The sequence below is a fragment of the Thunnus albacares genome, chromosome 23 (assembly GCF_914725855.1).
Source record: "Thunnus albacares chromosome 23, fThuAlb1.1, whole genome shotgun sequence".
NCBI lineage: Eukaryota > Metazoa > Chordata > Actinopteri > Scombriformes > Scombridae > Thunnus > Thunnus albacares.
The window spans coordinates 22,584,566-22,606,454 of NC_058128.1; the positions used below are offsets into that span (position 1 = coordinate 22,584,566).

General features: G+C 40.1%; 1 protein-coding gene across 2 annotated transcripts in view; it reads left to right on the forward strand.

The window, feature by feature from the left end:
• The window catches only part of chst11 (carbohydrate (chondroitin 4) sulfotransferase 11), an 87,818-nt gene that overhangs the window by 56,747 nt on the left and 9,182 nt on the right, over positions 1 to 21,889 (forward strand). For both annotated transcript variants that reach the window (XM_044343938.1, XM_044343939.1), the window contains exon 2: positions 6,787 to 6,872. In XM_044343938.1, coding sequence (XP_044199873.1) covers positions 6,787 to 6,872 — 86 coding nt within the window. The remainder of the gene's footprint in view (positions 1 to 6,786; positions 6,873 to 21,889) is intronic.

Consider the following 21,889-nt stretch of genomic DNA (forward strand, 5'->3'; position numbering starts at 1 on the left):
TCTCAACTTCTCTCCACCTGCTTTTAAAAGGATTTATAAATTTGAAATGGAAGCGTTTCAGAGCATTTTCGGCAGCAGGGGGACGATGACAGGGAGGTGATGGAGAGGCAGAAGCAGAGGTGGAGTCAGCGTGACAGTAGTCCCGCTAAGGCTGATGGAAGCCGAGTATGAAAGCTGAATGGTGTGTGTGCTGTGCTCTGTGGTGTGCATGGATGTTTGTGCAGTGTACAGAGCATCTATTACCTTCAAGGTACACAGTGGGCTGCTGGTGTTTGGGCTGGCATGGGCAGAGCATTAGAGCCAGAGAAGGAGGAGGAGGAGGAGGAGGAGGAGGAGGGAGAGTGAAGAGTGAGGCAGAGGGAGAAGATGGTAAATGGAGTTATGTTTCAATAGCTGAGTGCTTCTGTGCAAATGTTGCCAATTTAGGAAGGCTGTAATGAAATGTTGAGTGTTAATGAAGCCTCTCTTATAATTATTGCATCATTTTTTTCACTCACTTAGTCATAATTGCTTATTGTCTGTGATAAAAGAAAGAATGTGATAAACCTGACCATGTCAAAATATCTGCAAATATTCACATTCATTTATGGATGCAGAATGTGACATAATAACAAAATCAAAAATTACTGTGTTTTTATCATTGAAGAAAAACTGAACAACAATGTCAAAGAAGGACAAATATACTTTTAGTTGCCTTAAATGTTAGTTGTCTTGTCCATCACGAGGTTACCTGTTCCCTTATGTAACGTAATGAAAAGATAACAAAACCAACAACAATGAAAGATTTAAATGTATCTATCACAGTGTGATAAACCAACACTGACAGAGTTCCTGTATTATTAAATGTAATTAACTGTCAGATATTCCTCAAGATTTTATAAACAACTTGACAATAAAATCAAAACATGCTGTGACTAACATTAGACTAGTTAGACCAGTAATCATGGAATTGTTCAAATTCATCTGATGAAGATTATGTTATGTGATCGAAAGCTCTACAACAGCGATTAAATGTGAACTTGAACATGACAACTAAAGGACATCATATGACTTTGTCAAAAGCTGAAAATGAGAGGGAAGTGACAGCTTTGCGTTTGCTCTGGTCGTACCATCAAACTGTACAGAAGTCAATGGGATAAGCTTCAACTCCTCTCTTGAGAATCAGCTTGTTTGTCCCTCCTCAGCTCTTGGCTTCTTCCCTCTGCAGAGATTTGGGATTTTGTGGCACCAGAAGCTTTTTTTGGAAGTGAAAGGGCATTGCTGCTCAATTTCTCTATTCATGTTTCTCTTCCTCAGCTAGCAGTAGCATCAAAAATGTACATTTTCATCAGAATAAAGCAGAGTGTAGGGGTAACTTTAAATTTGACAGTGTATGAGAACAGAGCACTGGCCTCATATTTATTATACTTGAGGTTATTAGTACATCATCAGTGTGTATGTTTGTGTGTGTGTGTGTGCGTATACTTTGCAGTAGCGTAAAGTCAATACCTGTCAGCACTGAGGAAATGAAAAGGTTCTACTTTCCCATGACCTTACCTGTTTCCAGACCTGAGGAATCCAGCCAGCAGGTGCAGGTGAGAGAATGGTGAAGGGTAGTGGTTTCCATGGTTACGGCTCAATTCCCACCAACCAATGAGCCAGGTGTTGGCGGGGGACTTTGTGATGACCTTATGTTCCCGTTGACTTGGTGGGCGTTCACTGGTTACACACTCAGCTTTGTCTCATAGGTCCCACTGGTTTCAGTATGTGTGCATGTGTGCATGTGTGCATGTGTGCATGTGTGCGTGGGATGAACAGTTAGTTGAAGGCACACCAGACAGACCACAGGCAGGATTACTGGCAGATTAAACAGTTCAGCCTGTGTCTATGTGTATGATGTGTGTGTGTGTGTTTGTGTACATACCTGGGGGCATCAGAGCAGACCAGAGAGCAGTGATAAGGCTTGTGTGGATGGATTTAAATGACTTGTATGTCAGTGTGTGTATATGTGTGTGTGTGTGTGTATGTGTGTGTGTGGGAAGTTATGCACCATGTGAGGACAAAGGGATTTAGACTGATGAGCTTTTCTGTCTTCTCTGCCTCCAGGGGTGGTCACATCAGCATAAACCTACATAGGAATTAGTTTAACTGTGAAATTGATTGAAAACACCATGAAAAATGAGTAAAATTGTTGCTTCCAATTGATTTTTCTCAAATTAGTTGAACTTTAACATGCACTCCTCCACAAACAGGCAAACAGATGTTTGGGATAAGGGCTGTATTTTTTATTGTTATTGAAATAACTCTGCCAAAAAGGCTTGCTGTGGCTGAAAAGCTGAGATTCATAAAATGAGTTTCTCATGCTCCCTGCTGATATGTGTCAGAGCTGTGTACTTGAATGTTTCAGACAGAATCCTTGTCAAAAAAAAAAAAAAAATTTAATTAGCATTCTGAGTCATATGCTTGGAGCACTCCTTCACACTAAAAGCTCTTCAGTCTCTGGTATCAAACACTGCACTTTAACACTGTGGTACAAAACAAATATGAATTTATATTAACATTTATCCATGAACATTAATAAGTGTGTCATGTATGCATTCGCTTCCGAGTGTGTGTTGTTGTTGTATGCTTGTAAATATGTGTGTATAAGTGTGAATGGATTTTTTAGGTGGAACGCTGTTCTCCTCTGACATTTTGACAACAGTTAAGTCAGCTGGCCTGCCTGCCTGCGCATGGGGTGGTTGCACATACGCCCCTTGAATCAGGTTGTGATTTGCTAGGATGTGGTGACAGATGGGTTGAAATTGTAGGTAGTGTGTGGATTGTGTGTTTAGACTGTTTTTCTTATAATATCTGGCAACTTGGATAACGTCAGACAGACATACAAAACTTACGGATCCGCGTACTGTATGATGATTATTCATAATAAAGTGTAACAGCTATGCAAATTATGTTAATTTCCTGTGAGAAACAACAAAACGGGAGGGCGCCGGGAGATGGCCTTGAAATACAGGAGAAACCCAGTCAGGGTTGGCAGGTCTGCATGTCACGCTTCACAAGAATCACATAGCAAACAGAGATTAGATTTCTAAAATTAGCTAGAATAATATACAGGATATATAGTATATTAACTGCAGACTTCATCGCTTATTAGATTTTGGTACAGATGCTCTGTAGCCATTTTCAGCGAGGTAATGCACCGGACAGAGTCGTATGCTTGCAGCACTCCTTCACACTACAGATTAAGCCCGAATAGAGTTACCCCTGACTAATTTTAGAAGTGGGCCATATTTCTGTTGGATCAGTTGACATTCAGTTCATAGGGGGGTCCCAACGACTATTTAACCAAACAATCTAAACAATCACCAATCCAGCATAGAAGTCATACATTGTGGATGTTCAGGAAGCCTGATTAAAGCAGTGTGAATTAACATAAAGTACAAGACTAATAAATAAGTGCTGTATCTGCCCAACTGAAGTAATCATGAGTTCAACTGGGGTATTTGAGAATTAAAGAGCTAGTAGCAAGTAGAGAAAGATAGACATTAGCCAGAGGGATTTTTCACAACCTAGCAACCCAAATGTTATCCTTATTAATGGCTGATTACTGATGCAAAACTCAACTGGAAAGAAAAAGTTTTGACAATAGTTTAGAAAGCCCTCAATTACAAATAACACCATGGTCTCTCTCACCACACAGAAAAACATTGTTTTTCAATGCAGAGACTAACTCGACCGTCCCTCGAGGGAAGGACAGATGACTGGAAGTATTGAATGTGCTGGTGTTCACACTCAGCACAGACAAGCCTTCAACCTGATTTATTTTGGCATCCGTCGTCATTAGCGGCCGGCTCACTGGTGCTAGCAGATAAATATCACCACAGCTCTGTGACCCATCAGTGCCACGCGGCGCAATCACACACACTCTCACACCAGGACTGAATCCTCATTACCCTGAGCTCCGCCTCGAGCCTGTGTCCACAGCAATCAGTAATCACCACTGCTCTGCTGATTCAGCCTGCTGGGAGTGGATGTTGGTTGTTGTGCGTTGGTTATGGGCTTTACAGCATGAGCGAGCCCAAAAAGCAAATATTCCATGATTGCATTATTGCTCAGAGAGCTCTCGTCTTCCAAGAAAGAAGTAATTGCCTGGTTATATCGTCCACAGTAGGACAGAGTGCTGGACTGCATTATTGAAGAGCAGCTTAAGCAACAAGGTTATCAATCACTCTCTATGTGTGTGTGTGTGCATGATTAATCACGCGTGTACAGGAGTGTGTTTGTGTGTCAAGGGTGTAAAGGCATCCCTCGCCTTTTTATCCTCCCCTCAGTGTTTGAAGGTCACGGCTGTCTGTTGGGGCTTGTTACACTAACAAGCGCTCAGCTCACTCCCCAGGGCTCCGTCAATGGATCTGGTTTGGGCCAACAGAGGGATTACAGTTCACATACAGAGATACTGGGTATATCTGTGGTCAATGCCAACCTCAGCACATTCCATTCTTCAATTTTTAACCAGGACCTTAAAAAATCAGCAGCCTGCTGCGAGTTGTGAATCCTCTTCTTTGATTTGATGTTCTTCAGGCATGTGAGATGAGAGTAAATGAAGATCAACCCTAATTGATTTTTGAAGGGAGATTCGGCCACTGCAGCAGCAAAAAATAGGATGATATAGATGAAAATACTGACAGTCACAGATAACATCATCATCATTGCTGATACTGAGTGTGTACTGGCTAGAGAGCAGAGACAGATTTACATGTTTGTAGTCAACAGATTTGTAAATTTACGGTTCAGTGCACAAGCAGGTGTGTGGATTGAACAAATGTGGTTTTTGACATTTATCAGCTTTACACAGCAGATGTGCAATTTGGAATCCAGTCCTACTCTCTAAATGTACATTTTTAACTAGAAGCAAACATATTATACAGATATACCGAATTATATCCACATGTACATATTTGCATAATTAGCTCCTGAATCTATGACATTATTTGATCACATTATTTCTGTCACAGATGGCAGTGTTGATCAGTCAGTCCCCAACTTGGGTCCAGACAGAAATATCTCAACAAATGTTAAAGGGATTTCCATGAAATTTGGTACAGATATCCATGGTCCCAAGAAGATGAATCCTAATAAATTTGATGATTCCCTGACTTTTCATTTAGCATCAAGTTTCTGTTTGTCTAGTGAAATATGTCAACATCTACTGGATGGATTGGCAAAAAAATGCATCAGAGGTTTTGAGTGAAATGTATCAACAACTATTGGATATTTCCATAAAATTTGGTACACACACCCATGTTCCCCATAAAATGAATTGTAATGACTTTGATGGTCTCCAGCAATTTCATTTTGCGTCTTCATCTGGCCAAAATGTCATTTTGTTCAGTACTTGAAAAATAATGAAAATTGTTCATCACAGATTCCCAGAGGCCAAGAGGCCGAATTGGTTGGACCAGTTGTGGTCCGATTGTGTTTTGTTGGTCTGACCAACAGCCCACAGCCCAAAGATATTCTGTTTGCAATTATGTAAAACAGAGACAAAGCAGCAAATCTTCATGTTTGAGAAATACCAAAAGTTGGCTTTTTGCTTGATGACTTTAAAGATTTATTGATTGTCAAAATTACTGTCAATTATTACCTGTTCAGTGACTACTCAATTTATCAAATAATTGATTCAACACTTCTCACAAGGATCAAGTTACTAATGGAAGTGCATCATGTATCAACAAGTATAAATTTGTTGCTCATATAGTTATATAACTACAATTCTTTGTGACGTGAATCACCAATATGCAATGAAACTTGATTATTGACGTTTACTGATGGAGATACTGTATGGAAACGTACCTAGAGGTGTAAATGTGCATCATTTGTTATTCTCATCATCAGGTTTCCTGATGGATGCAGCACATGTTCATCCATGAACATGAGGCAGATGACGTGTGGAATAAATTGCCATTAAATCCTTGGCCTTCCAGTTAGTGGTTCATTTTCTTTCCTGTCGATCCTGTACCGTCTTTCAGCACTTTTCCATCCAGAGTAATTGGAGAGAGTGTGTTGGCGGGGGCGGAGTGTTGCGCTGCCTGCTCCCACTGAGCCGCTGCCAGCAGCTACTGCTCTGTATCGAGTTGTGTAAAGAGCTGAGATCTAGCCAAACAAACGCTAAACTGTGGCTTCGCCCTTGGCATATAGTCACTGCTCTCATTATTTATCCCTGTAGCTTTCTGCCTCCTACATGCAACATTTGGTCGCTTAAAGCGATGGCTCCCGAAGTGGCGTCCTTGAGGATGGGTCCAGGGGGTCCAGAGCAAAACAAAGTGTAGTTAGATTTCACTCTGGTATCAATCACGGGAATTCAGCCCAGTGAAGGAATGACTCCTCTGATCATAAGTTTCCTTCTCTCCACCATTTCAAAAAGACGGGAAAAAAAATCTCAAGGAACAAACCCTTATCAAATTGAGTTTTACGCAGCTTTATGAAATCTCTTCTATAGGATAAAGATACTGAAATCTACCAAGAAGAAAGGGGACATAGGCAAAAGCCAAATGAAATCAATGTCTGCTATGGTGGATACCTTTAGTATCTTTGTCCATGTGTCACTACAATATGAATGTGCAAAAAAACAACTCTTAAACAGTTTGTACTAAGAGGTGTTTATTGGATGTAGAAAGCAGGATTCAATATTCTTGAGCATGAGAGTCAATGTCACTGACTGAGAAAGGTCTACTAGTTTGTCTTCCATGTTACTCTGTTGGCTTGCAAGTCCTCAGTTCTTATTGGTGTCTCCTCTATGTTTTGCAGTCTTGCGGAGGAACCCCTTTGTGGTGGATGGCTGCTGTAGGAAAGGGTCCCGCAACGCCCTGCAGGAGCTCTACAACCCCACACAGGTAGGAGGGTAACATGCTTACATAACTGCTCTCCCTTTTTGTATCTCTCTTGTCTGTCTTTTTACCCTCATCTATTCCTATTTGTGCTCTCCTCCTCACCCAGCAGTAAGAGGTTAGGGACCCAACAAGGTCCTCTGAGGTGATGACCCTGGATGTGTGCAAGCCAGTTTTTAGCCTCTCTATTCCTAAATGTGGATTGTTGCTTAGCCTCTACATGTACTATGTGACACCTGCATCAGTGCCTGAATGTGAACATAGAAGTGACAGCAATCTGACTGATCCCCCCCTTCCACACTGACTGTCCCATGAAAACTCCAGGGGACAGCATTAGCATAATGTTCTTCCGTCCGGTAGTCAGGGAACGTTACAGGCCTGAGGCGATAAAGCCATCTTCAGTCTTTCAGGAATAAGAACAGACAACGGGGGACAAAAAAGAATAGAGGTTTTGCTGAAGTCTTACCTCTCTCAAGGACAGAAAGGAAAGAACAGTGGACTAAAATAAAGTGTTTAGCATCAGCAGGTAGCATTCTTCACTTGTCTCAATGAATAGCAGAACTATTATTGTGCTGTCAGTGTCTGTTCCAGCCAGTGAAGCCTCACTTCATTTAACATTCGAATTTCACTGTTTAAATTTAAAGAGCTTCATGAATAGCAACCATCTGGCAACATGACACCTGCTTTAACTACATGATTGTCAGCATGAAATTAAAGCATATTATGGGCTGCAGATTTAATAGGCTTTCTGCTTTATTGGGCAGTTTACAGTAAGGAGACAGAGCTAGCAGGACTCTTTTTGTTAATGGTTACTATTAAAGCAGCACAAAACAAGATTATGATGTAAATAGACAACCATATTAACAACTTTACAAATCACAAAGTGTGAAAAAAGTGTAGTGTTGATGGATGATTAAATTCTTAATTAGATGATTAATTTCTTAATCATCTTCAGAGATGATACTGGCAGTTTTGCACAATTTAACCCTTTCAATTTAATTCTTGTATATTTTATTTTAGTGCTGGTGACCACTTTCCAAAGCATACCATACGTTTTCAGAATGATTTCCCACCTTCCAGGCAGCCATTAGATTTAAGGGTAAAACAAACCACTGGCAGTTTATATTTGGCAGCTAAGTAGTATTGCATTCATAAGCTACACTATAAGGAAATCAAATTTGGAAGACAAAGAGCAAACAGGTTTTAAAAAGGGTAATGCTAAAAAAGTGATAATTTGCATGCTGTCAGCCCAAAAAGTCCAAGTGCAAAGTGAGTGCACTGTCAGTGATCCTGTCTATTAATAATTGCACAGGAATACTGTGTGTGCACAGTTATAATAAGTAGGGTAGGTTGAACCAGGATGTCTGGTTTTAAGCTAGTGTGGAAGTTAAAATGAACAGTTTGGATTGAAATGCTTTCTCCCCAAACAATTGTAGCTAACGTGGGAGTTTGTCTATAGGCGGTATGACTGTCTGATTGCTTGTGTTTGTGGTCCCATTGGACCTGTTTTCGTGATGTTGCTGCACTTACTTTGGTGAGTTCAATGTCATCAAAATTTATAGAACCCATGCATGGTCAGAGCTGTGAATATAAAACCCAAGTTGTAACAGTTTTCCATTAAAAATGATGCTCTTCGGGATAAACCTCTAGAGTGTCCTTCAATGCCTCAATGAGGAGCGTTTTCAAAACAGTCCCCGCTTGCAATGATAATGTAATTCTAACAAAAAGCAAAGCAGACTTAATGTTCACTGTGATTGATTACCAATCTCTAGCAAGTGAACTGAAACCAATGGATGCCTTGAAGGTCGGAAATCAATTCAACAACTTAACTCTCTAAAAATGGCTGGCAATGATGTAAAGTATACACAATTTGTAGTTTATGGGCTAAATCATGCAAAACCCCTTTTCCCTAAATGGATCTAGAGCATTTGGGAGGGAGGCCAGCGTATATATTTTTTGAGCAGCTGAAACTCCCTTCTGCAGGTATGGTTGTTGTGTTTGAGCACAGTCTATCAGTGGTGTGGTGCAGGAGCTGAAAAGAAGAGTGATACGGGGGGACACTGCTGGAGGTGATGCTATCACAGTGATGGATTAGATAGTTTCAGCTCCTCTTCTGTTCTCTCATCACTGTCCCCCTCACTATCTATCACTTACTGTCTGCCTGCCTCTTTCTTCTGCAACTAACCCTAGCCTGTCTCTTTCCTCCCACTTCCAGCTGTCCTTTATTCCCTCTGTTCTACCTCTTTTGTCCTTCGCTGTCTCTCAGCACCCTGTCTCAAGCTTGCGCTTTCCCTCTTTCTCGCATTCTCTTTATTGGTTTCTCTTCCTCTGTCGGCCATTTATCATCATGCACCTTTTAAAAGTATACGGGGGGCTTTAAATGGTTTTCTGGACAGCTAAGATTAGACCAGGTGAACGTGGACTCCCTGTAGGTTCATTTTCCGTGGAGGATTTTTCCACACGTTCTCACTCATGTGAAGTCCCATTGATATATTTCTGTGTGCACAGGGGGGTGTTGCTGCAGCCAGAGCAAACTTTAGCAGGGTGTTTGGGGTCAGTGGTCAAGAGTGAGTTGTTCCTGTGTGTGTGTGTGTGTGTGTGTGTGTGTGTGTGTGTGTGTGTGTGTGTGTGTTCCTGTACCTCTGTCCTTGTGAGAAGCAGGCTGAATTGTAGGCCTGTAGAGTGAGGACATTTTTGCCATTTTGCCACTTTTGACATTTTTTTAGGACTAAGGGAAATCTAATGGTACAAGTTAAAAGAATGAACAGAATATCAGGGAAAATGGCCCGTCAACATAGTTGTAAAATGATGAGAACATACAACAGATACCATCCATACAGTAGATATAATTAGTGTGGGCCTGCAATAGCATTGGTGCTTTGAAGAAATAGTTAAAGGAATAGTTCAATATCTTGGAAAGTGTGCTTATTTTGGTTTCTTTCCTAAAATGAGATAAGAAGAGTGATCAATCCCCTGGAACCAGAAGTTAGCTAGCCTAGCTTAGCATGAAGACTGGAAGCAGAAGGAAACAGCTAGCCTAGATCCGCAAACAAGTCTACTTGTAGTAGTATGTGGTATCTCCTTTGTTTAATCTGTACACAAACAGTAATGCAAAAACAACAATGTGGTTTTAGGAGGCAGTAGCCTACATGCTAGACCTAAGCTTTCTAAGGTTGTGTCATGTCGATGTTGTGACGTTGCCAAGTGTGGTTCCATTTTCCCTTTACAGAGAACCAGTGTTAAAGAGTGGCAACGCTACACGTAGTGATGCTACTAGTTGAACTCCAACACAATCACAATTCACAATAGTGATCAGGTGACATAAATACTTCTAAAATCATGTAACATTTCCAGTAGCAAGCTAGATTTTCCACGAAGTAGCAGGGTAGCACAATGAAACTCTACATCGCTTTATTTTATTCATCTCTTGAAGAACAAAAGAGCTTAGAAATAATTGAAAATCTGCACTCGCATCTCCCTGTCTTCTGATTCAGTAGAAAATGAGGCAGCAGACCGGTTTGATGTGAGAGAACAAAGAGAGGGTGGAGCCACCAGCCAAACCGCAGCTATAGCCAGAGACACTGTATAGAAGTACTTGGAGGACGTAAAAAACAGTTATTTGTCAAGACATATTTCACAGTGTAACTCCCAGTGAAGCCGCAATTCTTGTTTTCCCACTCTTTTCATGTGCATGTTAAACACATAAGATAAATTGTGTTAATTAGACTCTTCTTTTAACATACACAATGTTGAGTGTTAGCAGTCTACTATTTTGAAGACCAGATGTTGAGAGGCTGTGGCTCAAATTTTAGACAGGGTCGATTATTTTATTCACCACTACATAGAACAGCATTGTAACATTGTTCCCAGTCTGCTAAAAACATAGTGCATTACCTTTGTGTCAGGAAGTTAAAGAATGTAGTCAATGCACAGTCCTCACAAGTACAGGACGAGACAAACATTCATGCCTGTAGAGGCCTGTAGGTTTTTCGTCATTTACTTATTTTTCTTCTGTGCTGCATTCAAATGCTGTCCTGAAGGCATGGAATCAGCTGCTGCTGAAATGACTCTGAAAGTCATTTTTTCAAAGTTGTGTCTTATGGTAAATACCCAAATAAACCCTCCATAACCCTCTTTCTGTTACCCCCCATTAATATTCCACCCTCTCTCCACTCTGTACTCCTTTTTTTTCTCTGTTCAGAATGTTTTACGTGCAATTAATACATGCTCTGTGGTTTTCTTACGATCACAAACCTTAGACTCAGACTGAGAGAGGAAAAAAACATTTTGGAATGAAGTCTTCAGTTTAAGGCTTGACTTCCAACTTGCTGAGGCCTGAAGGTACAGTAGGGAGGGACGAGGTGTCTTTGAGGCCTGGAAAAGTGCACAGAGATAGTCTTTGCTATTTTTACCCTACATTACAGTGAAACTGAAGCCCCCAGTCCCCAAATCAGAATCAGTGTTTTGCCAAATGCAATAAACCTACAGGAGAGGTGATTTGATGTGGCCACACACATGATCAGATATCATCTAAATACAGGGAAGGAAACCACTTTCCCTTCTGTTCCTTCATTTTATATTAATCTTTCCTTCTTATGGAAATGATTTTTTCTTCCTACCAGTAATCACAGGCTGGCTCACAGAGGCATGTAGACACCATTATTACCAAGCCAGAGCCTGGCTCACAGTTAAATGCTATTTCAGAGATCAGAACTGGGGCTGGTGAAAATAATGTGCAGATTTGTGCAAGGTCCTACTGTGGGTTTGTATAAGGGAGGGATGACTCAATGCTAATGTGGGCACTAATGGAATGGAGTCTGTGTTTCTCTTGTTATATATAAAGGATCAAATGTCCTCACAGGGGTAGAGAGATGAGGAAAATCCCCCGGAATGAAGACATTTTGAGGATCTGTGATTCTGTTTGGGTTTTAAGGTCACAGTTAGGATTAGGTTTAAATTGCAAAAGATTACAGTGACTTTTTGGGCAAATTACTCATTCAATTACGCTGGCTAATTAGAAGTCTAGTCAAGTTGAAGCTGGGTGCAGCTATGGCGAGCATTACACTCTGTACTGGCCAATGATTGTATGTTTTCCTATTTTTCATCCTTAAATGTTTTAATTTAAATTGTATTTACATATTTCCTGATGCCACCAAGAGCTGTGAAGCCCTGCCTCAGAGTATTATAAAATGCTGAGCAGTGTTTTGGCATCTGATAAGCTTTTAAACTCATTGATACACCACTCAGACTTTCTGGATCATATGTCAATGTCTCGACAGTAACTGAAACAACATCCCCAACCAACACAGGCCCCGTTTTTTTCTTTTCAGTCTGATTATCCACTATTGCATACCTCTCAAATCTTCCAAAGGTGTTGAATTCACAGTAGTTGAGATCCAATGACTGTGAAAGCAATAATATACTGTATGACTCACACCATTTTCATGCTCATCAAACCATTCAATGAGCCCTCGTGTCCTGAACTGAAGCATCTACACCTGTCCTGTTTCTACACTCATTTCTTCAGGTTTTTCCTTTGATTTGTCACCCATCAGTCTGACACTTCCAAACTGTGTTTTTCCATTACCAGGACTTAATGACCTGTAAACTGGTGCTTCCCATAACCTGAACCTTTGAGAACTTGAAGGGCAAAGGTGTTTGGCTTGCTTAGCTTTCCCATAGTATATTACAATGCAGGAAGGATCTCATAAAGCTCACTGAAAAGGAAATACTCTTTGGACACATGTCGTTAAAAAGGCTTTCTTAGTAAAAAAGTCTATGCTGATGTACACACAGAAGTGAAATGATGGTTACTGCTATGTTGTTGAAGTATTCAGATCCCTTACTTGAGTAAAAGTACCAAATCAGCAAGACTCTATTACGAGTAAAAGTAGTGCATGAAAAGTCCAACTTAAGTAAAAGTACATAAGTGTTATGAGCTTGATGTGGTTAAAGTATTGCAGGAAAAGTAAGTTTGGTGCCTCTGACTGATATATTATTATATATGACATCATAAGATTATTAATAGTGAAGCATCAGTGTCAGAGCAGCATGTTACTGTTGTAGCTGGTGGAGGTGGAGCTAGTTTACACTACTTTATATACAGTTAGCTAGTTTAGTCCATTGGTTCCTAACCTAGGGGTCGGGCCTCTTCAAAGGGTCACCAGATAAATCTGAGGAGTTGCACTGCTTTTTGTAAGGTGTCAACAGCCAAAAAGGTTGGAAACCACTGGTTTCATCTTTAACAATGTGTTGTATTTTAAAAGCTTGTTATATTATCCATTGTGTCAAATCTTCATCTGAAAAGTAACTAAAGCTGTTAAATAAAAGTAGTGGAGTAGAAAGTACAATATTTCCCTCTGAAATATAGTGGAGTGGAAGTATAAAGTAGCATCAAATGGAAAGTACAACTACCTCAAAATTGCACTTAAGTACAGTAAATGTACTTAGTTACTTTCCAACACTCTGTTTGTCTTAGTTGAGATGTGACAAACACATCTGCTTGACCAATCAACGCTTGACAACGCTCCTTCTCACCCTGTATATTAAAGAGTATGAAGGAAACTCAAATCAAATCAGCCTGCATCTATGATCTTTCAATTATTACCCAGAACTCATGATCTTGAGGGTTTGATCACGCAGTCTGAGAGGAACAAACACATCATCAGTCCTGGTAGGACAACCAACAGCTATCATTGGAAATGGTTTAAAATAAATACACTCTAATTATGCATCATGTTGTGGAGAGAGGGATAATTTTAGAGCCTTATAAATGAATGTGTTCAGTGAACGGAGGAAAGTGTGTCTCCATGTGTCTGTGCCACCAGATAATACCTGTCTAGGATGTTTCACCAGCTGCAAATATCCTGCTAACTCCGGTATTCTTACTATAATTCCCTCGAAGCACAGGCAGACACAAGTGGCTTTCTTGCTACTGGTTTATTTGAAGGCTTCTCTCCAAATCCACTGTGAAAACTAAACCAACTAGACCATATTAGCTTAACATAAAACAATAGCATGTTCAGCATGTGGAATAACGTTTTACTCAAGTAAAATACAGGCAAACGAAACACCCGTTGGCTGCATGCTATGAAAAAGCAAATAGTCTTTGAGTCTTCAGAGGTTTCTTTATATCCATTCACATCAAATTAAAGTCCGTTGTGACGAGCATAAAACTTTTCACCAGAGCATATAAGATGTCCATGCTTGCTGCCCGCTTGCTTAAGAGTCTTCCTCACACATGAGTAGCCCGATGAGACTTGCACAAAACTTTGAGCTGAGACATTAACTGAAATAATGTATAAATAACAAATGCAACTTAAATACATGCTCAATTATGATATCAGTCTTGGAAAAAGTAAAGAAATTATATAAATTATGTTAACAATATAATGGCAACAGTTCCACTCCCGCTTCCCCTCACGCCCTCCCTGATTATGCAGGAACAGAGCGGCAGAGACTGGCACCGACTTGAAAGCAACATCGCACCTTTCATCCACAAAGAAGCCAAAGCAGCTGTCTCGAGTGTTGCTCTGCTGTAAAACCATCAGACCAGAGCACAGCCACACGCTGTGGTTGTGAGTTTAAGATGAGTGTGTGTGTGTGTGTGTGTGCGTGTATGTGGGAAGCTGGATAAGTCATTCTCGGTTTAAAGACAAAGGGATTTACAGGAGGAGGCTTTACTCTTTTTGTCTCTGTCTACCTCTGGAGGCTGCATATGAGCAGGGCTGAAGAAAGGAGGTGAAAGGGAGAGAGACAAAGGGATTTAGAGGAGTCGAGCGCTTTGTTTTGCTCGCTGAGAAGATAAACTGTGCAGAGAGAAGAGACTGTATAGTGCACAAGGCCGCAGAGAATAAGATTTTTTTGTTTCATTATGATCAAAGGGAAATTGTTTTATGATTTTGACATTACAATCATGTTTTCTTAATATCATGGAATAATTACATTGTGGAACGACACAATACACACAGTTCAAATCTGGTTCAGATACAACAGTGGACCTTTTTTGCATCCTCGTCAACCTCATGTATCTCTCTCCAGAAAGCTCATCGTTCTGTTACCAATTCTCATTATAAAATACCTCGTTTTTATAAACTTTGAATTTTTGGTTTGAATTGTTTTTCCCCTGGATATCATGCCCACACTTGTCAAAAACTTGTTGCTTTCCCCATGGCATGGGGAATTGTTCACCTCAGTGTTAAATAAACTAGGTCCAGTCATGACAAGGACAGTTCAGAAAATGTTTTTGGAAATAGAAAAGAAGAGAAAATGTAAATGAGCATCTGATTAAGCACCACAGTAAAGTAATAACAACAACTGTAATTGTAACATTCAGAAGAAGATTAATGATCTTGAATCAACAAGCTTTAGAACAAAGTAACAAAGTGTATTCTGTCAAAATGATAAATCCAATAATGAAATAAAATTGTCACAATGACAAAATGAGACATTCAAATTTTTTACACTTACTATTGCACAGACATTTCTTCTGATGTTAAAAAACGACTTTATTTTAGAGTTAGTCCATTAAATAATAGATGTCCACCTCAAGGACTTTTCATCCATGTTGACCTAAAAGTTGACATTGAAAGCTCTGATGTCATCTGCTGAGGAAGATTGTGTTTGAATTAACTTTATATCTCAGCTATTGTATTTTTTAACCTTTTGTTCTCAGCAGTCATTACTGCAGAGGAGTTTAAAAAGATCGCTGTCAATCAAACATTTTGAATCATACTTTTTCTGCTCAGCCATGCGTTGCTCACCTAACAAACGAAAAGATTTATGAACTGAAAAATTTAATCAGATTATATAGTTTGGCATAAGAGAGTTCCAAAACATATTTAAAGATCCCTTCCTGACATGTATTAAGACACATAAAAATACTTGGAACAATAATGTGTGTCTGATATGTTTTTTTTTACCACAAAAAAGTATAATTAGCACTTAAAAATCCTTAAAATGGCATTTGCTCCTTCTCCCTCATTAAAAGTTAAAGAATCTATGAATATGTAAATATGTTTCCTTTTAACTGTGTCCAGTTTAATTGATGGACACAAGATGTCTCCTACTTCACTGTAAAGTCCATTCTCAGTGTTTGTGCACTGGAGGCTTTCCACATCACGCTTGTGTCAGTTGAATATTAAAATCTGATTTTCAATGAGCACAGAGAAACTTTCCACTTTCAGCAGATGAATGTGAAAACAAACTCTGCACATCCATCATTCAGCACAGTGAAGCTCAAATATTCAACTGAAGGAGCGAGAAGAAAAACATATTTTTGAGTGGAGGGGAACTTTAAATGAAAAAGTCATGCCTAGAGAGAGTAAGGACATTTTCAAACATTTATTGTTTTGTTCTGGTCTGAATCAGTTGATGAGTTGGCAAACTAGTTGCCTTTTCTGCGTGGTTGAGTTTCTTTTCACAGAAAAAAATCAACGAATCAAAATGCATCAATAAAAGCCAGATGAGAACGTTCTCTCCTCTCATTGGTCAGATGTTTCTGGGGCGGGAACAAGAATGTAAACACAGTAAGATGGTCCTGAAGAAAGTTCTCTGGCTTAATATCAAGAAGACAATGTACTTCATCGTTAGTCCAGGTCGGCTCTCAATTCATTCTCCGGCTAGCTGCTAGCAACTGTTGATTTCGCTCATCTGCTTCCCAGCATGCAAAGCACACCTGGCTACGGAACTTGTTTAGCAGGTAGTCAGGTCAGATCAAGACCGTTCACTTCACATTTCCATCACAAACAAACCACTTCAAAATGACTGGATCAAGAACACTTCCTCTAAAGGGTCTCGGTGCGGTTGTTTTGGTACCAATGCTGTGTTCAGATCTGCCCAAACAAATCCAAAGAAGAAAAGCAACCACAGCCCCTCTTAACCAGACTAAACTAGACTTATTTGAAAATGCCTGAAGTCATGTATTTGGGTTAGGCAACAGAAAAACAATCACCTTCACCTTCTAGCAGTTTCCTGACATCACAGGACATCCTTTCAGGGTAATGAAGCCTGTAAAATTCAAATTATTTTTTCGGGGAGAGTTCAGTTGCCTGTAAGTGTTAAGAGTAACCCTCTATTTCACTTTTTTCTCTTCTCCTTCTCCTCCTCTCTCTTCTGTGGTTTTTGTTCCCTGAGGGATAAAACACGCCATGCAGAGAGGAAAAGGGTAAAGTGCTTATGAGAAAAGAAGAGAGAAACTTTGATGGCTCTGAGGGAAAGTCAGAGCAGTTTGTCATAATCTTGTCTGTGGTGCTATAATTATACCCCTACTTTTCTCTTTGATATACAGTTTCACACACGCACAGATACACTCAGAGGCACACTGGTCTTTACACAAGCAGCCGTACATGAGAACACACACATACAAATATACAGTACATACTTAGTGGTCTATAGACGTGCAGCAGCACAAGTTCACACATAGTAAACACATATAATCCGGTCTTCATAATGTCATTTTGTCTCTCTGTCATGTTTTTCACACGATACTGCAAATGTAATGTGCAGGAATTAAAGAGAGAGCACTGTAAATGTTTATCACAGATTTGGTGCATTCACAGGCCGATTGACTTTCTCTTGGGAAACCGGCGTCTCTGAGCTCAGGTTACAGGTTTAATGTTACTGTGGGACAGAGAGAGTTGAGCTTCTGCAGATTTAACCTGAAGTGATCACAGAGTTCAGTGTCCACACATTGTTCTGTGTTTACATGTTGTATGTGTGTTTATGTGCACATATCAGGATCAGCAGTCAGCTGGAGGGTCCAAGTTCAAAAAAATCATTGCAGTTTTTTATCAAAGTTGCATGACATGGTTCTGCAGGTGTGATAGGGATGGTTTTTAGAAATCTTCTCAGCGGTGCATTCAAGGACACGCTAGCATACCAGGGTTGGCATTTGGCAACCGAAGACAAAAATGCATTCACCAGCTGCTTTTCAGGAAAATCAGATTCAGATGACAAAATACAAGGACAGCATACCTGTTGGTGTCATAGAAAGAGTCATTGCAGTGAAGGTTGCTGCTTAGCAGACAAATCTCAAACATGAGATGTTGAAGCCAGTGAAGGCAGAGCAGCAGCACCAGGGCTCTAATCTGAAGGGGCCCGTCATGATATTTTGTGTGTGCTAATGGTCAAATCTGCTTAAAACATACCAAAACATGCACCTTCAAATGAACAAACACAAATCTATCATTGTCACTATTACATTTCCAACTACAAGACTTAATTCATGGTCATTACAACAAGTCCAAACTAAAAGACCAAAACCATTGCAAATCACTGTTAAAAAAGATGTTTTATGATGTGACAGCACAGTTAAGGTCTGGTTAGGTTTAGGCACAAAAACCACTTGGTTAGGTTTAGGGAAAGATCATGGTTTGGGTTAAAATGATCATGTTGTTAAAGTTAGAGAAAGATGGTGTCTACATATATATATATACATATGTATATACATCATCTGAACTGCACCACTGCTCTGGGTCACGGTCACTACAGCTGCTAGTTGTTTTTGGGCAACTGACCTATTGTGACACTTCACTTAGGAGGACAGTCTCCATTACACATACAGTATTAATGCCATTGCATTGCATGGTTGAAGCACCCTAAATGCACCAACATGGCAGTTTCATCAGAACAGTTCCTACTCACAGCTGCATCTAGTGATAATAATAGACTGTGATGATCTCTATAAGAAGATCTTCATAGTGTCCTTCAACTCACATAATGTACTGCAGTCATCAGTGTAAATGAGGCAAATATTCCAGTATGGTCTTAAGAATGCAAGTGTCTGTGAGCAAGTTAGCTTTTGTGTTGCTACTCTGAACTGATATCTGACCTTTGACCTCTCAGATGGATCAATGGGTTTAGGACGACACACTTTTTGACTGAAGCTGCTATGTTGTTCTATTCATTTTGAACATTTTCCCCAAACAAAAAAATTCCCAAGGCTTCAGTGCTTCCCCCAGAGTTTTATTCCTGTCAGGGTGGAAAAGCCTCAGTTAGACCATTATGAAGTACTAAAAATTCCATTAAAACCCTGCTAGTGAAATTCTTACGATGGTCTGTTAACAGCTCCTTTAGGAGAGGTGAGGCCTCAGGGTTTCATCGCAGCTTTTGCCGACAACCATCCCTGAGGTGCCTAGTGTAAAATAATATCTTCTCACTCTCTTCACACTATTATGAGCAACGCTGACTCACTTACATCAGATCTTTTCTGAAAAGTAAATAGCAATAGCGATGACATTGTTATCATTATTATTACTAATCGGTGCTGAGAATCAGTAAGGAATTGAACAGACACCCTACAGCGATTAAAAAGCGCCACATTATGGATACTGTGTGTGTGTTTGTTTGGCCGTGTTGACCCCTGCAGGGAAGCCCAGTGCTTTTGGCCCCCTGTATACACACTGTGTCCATTCACTGCCTCCCTGCAGGGCCCTTATGTAACAGGCATCACTGCAAAAATCATGAATCAGTAGATTCACAGCTTTAAAGCTTTCTTCTTTGCTGCTTTTCAGAAAAGTTAAAGGCTGGTTTGTGACTACAGAGACATCAGAGATGTTCACAAACAACTTTTTAGATTATCATAAATAGTTTTTGCATCATAGTCAAAGTTTTGTGCAAGAATGACTGGACTTTTAATTGAAATCTCCCATCAAATTTCTTATTATTTCCCTACAAAATACCACAAAATACCGGTGCCTTTGATTAAAGGATTTTACACATCAGCGTGTGTTTCCAGGTGTTGGGGAGTACTACTGCATATGTGAAAACAGTTGCATGAAGCCTTTTGTGTCTCCAGAGGAAGCTGTGTGAAATCTGATAAATTGCCTGTAGCTCCAGGCTACATTAGGCATAACACACCTGGTCTGGTGACCAGACTGTCGGCAGTTTAGTTGCATTGTGGGTTTTGACAAGGAAGAAGAATGCGTGGATTAAAGATGAAAATATCTAAATCTGGTTCTGCTGCACCAATTTTGACCCCTTTTTTTTAAAGAAAACTGTCAATTGTGAGTCCAACAGTGTTCTAAATCTGTGGACTACTCCTTTAATTCATTAACCTTCACAAACAGTAAACCTGCTCAGTAGACTTCTGTGGTTGTTCTGAGCTTTTTCCAGGTATGAATGTGTGGAGCTGCATGAATATGAAGCAGGGCATCACAGAAACAGAACGTGTGTTCTCAGTCGTTTCCCTGGATAAATAAAGGTAAAGAAACATTTCCTCGGGTCTTTTCCGTGTCGTGGTGGGTGCAGGTGGTCGGTGGTCGGTGGTCAGCGGCCGGCACGTCCCAGCCGGGGCCCAGTCTCCCTCTGCTGGTGCGACTGCCCGTAAATGACATTATGGAAAGTTAATGTTCCGCCAGCCGCAGTGGAAAGGATGAATCCACCTCATAAACTGTCAGCATTGTCAGGGTTTTATAGACGGGCCTCGCCTTGTTGCCTTTTACAGAGACTCAGGTGAAGCACAGAGCTTTACACAGTTGAGAATCAGGTGTGTGTGTGTGTGTGTGTGTGTGTTGGGTACAGTTGTGCTACACTGGCAGCTTTATTTCTGCCTGCTCTCATGAATGCCAGTCTGTAAGCAGAGAGGGTCCGAGAGACAGACTGCCTTTAGTATTCAGTGTGTGTGTGTGTGTGTGTGTGAAAGAGAGAGAGAGAGAGAGAGAGAGAGATAGAGAGAGAGAGAGAGAGAGAGGTGCTTTGATGAATCCTATTGATCTTTGTTTAGATAACTTCAGAGCTAGGAAGCAAAGAGAGAAGCTGATGCACAAACAGAAGACGGGACGTGCAGACAGATCAGGTTATAGGAGACAAAATGGAAGAGCAGTTTCACAGAAAAAAATAGTATTCTGCCGACATTAGCGACATCAAATTAAAGTGAGGGGAACTTCTGCAGCAGCGCTTTGGTTTCACCATATTTACAGGACATAAATTCACAAATGCTCCTAGACATTCATAGTCATTTTTTCTTCCGCCTGTTTCCAGCCACTTCCAGAGAAAGGAGAGTGCAAATTCTCGAGAAGCAGCACCAGAGTAGTCTTACATAAAATAAACAGCGCTGCACGATTAATTAGAGGAAAATCTAAATAGCAATATTGACTGATGCAGTGTTTAAATTGTAATAGTAAGCATTTGTTTTATGTCGTAGAGGAAAAGATGTTTCAGGCAGCGTCTCGAAACAAAGTGTTCTGATGCTCTGCAGAATCCCTGGGCTATAAATCACAATGCATTCACAGCTCATTTTCTCCCCAACAGTATTTAAAACATATTTTTCAAGTTCTGAGAAATAATGATCAACAGGAAACTGTTTCCATATGTATGCTAATTCAACCGGCGACTGCAACATGCAGCAGAAATATCTCTGCATGATTTTTAGTCACTGTCACGGAGCTTTGGAGTCCATTAATCATTTCAACAGATATTGAGATTTCTTCACGGTCAGATTAAGCTGTTAAGGAGCATTAGACAAATATTTGCTGTTGGGCAAAAAGAAAAATTAATGTCACATTCAGTGCATCCACTGAAATTAAAAGTTCACAATAGAGGAGAATTACAGTACTGTACTGTACTTTACATATATTTTCCCATAATCCTTTGAGATTTAGACAACATGGCTTTTCACAGGATCCTACTGTGCAAATTAAAGTAAAATGCTGTGCAAATTATAAAAATTGCTTACAGCGCACACATGCAGTTAATCTGATTGGAGAACATTGTTAGCTGTTGCTTTTGCTTCAGTACCATCTGTGATTTGAGTTCTCTGTACGTTACTCCACCTGAGACAACACATATTGGTTTAACTAAATTTCCCAGTAGCTTCCCAGTAGTAGAGTTGCAAGTAGCAAGCTATTTTTTCCACTAACCAAATGCTACATTGCCATGTTTTATTGAGTTTTGTAGAAGAAACAGTGTTGCTCTACACTGTGCATATTTTGCACCTGTATCTCCCTGTGAGAATATGACCTGCAGTGATATAGCTCCAGTATGTTAACATATTTTTCAGAGTAGCTTGTAATGTAGCTAAAGTG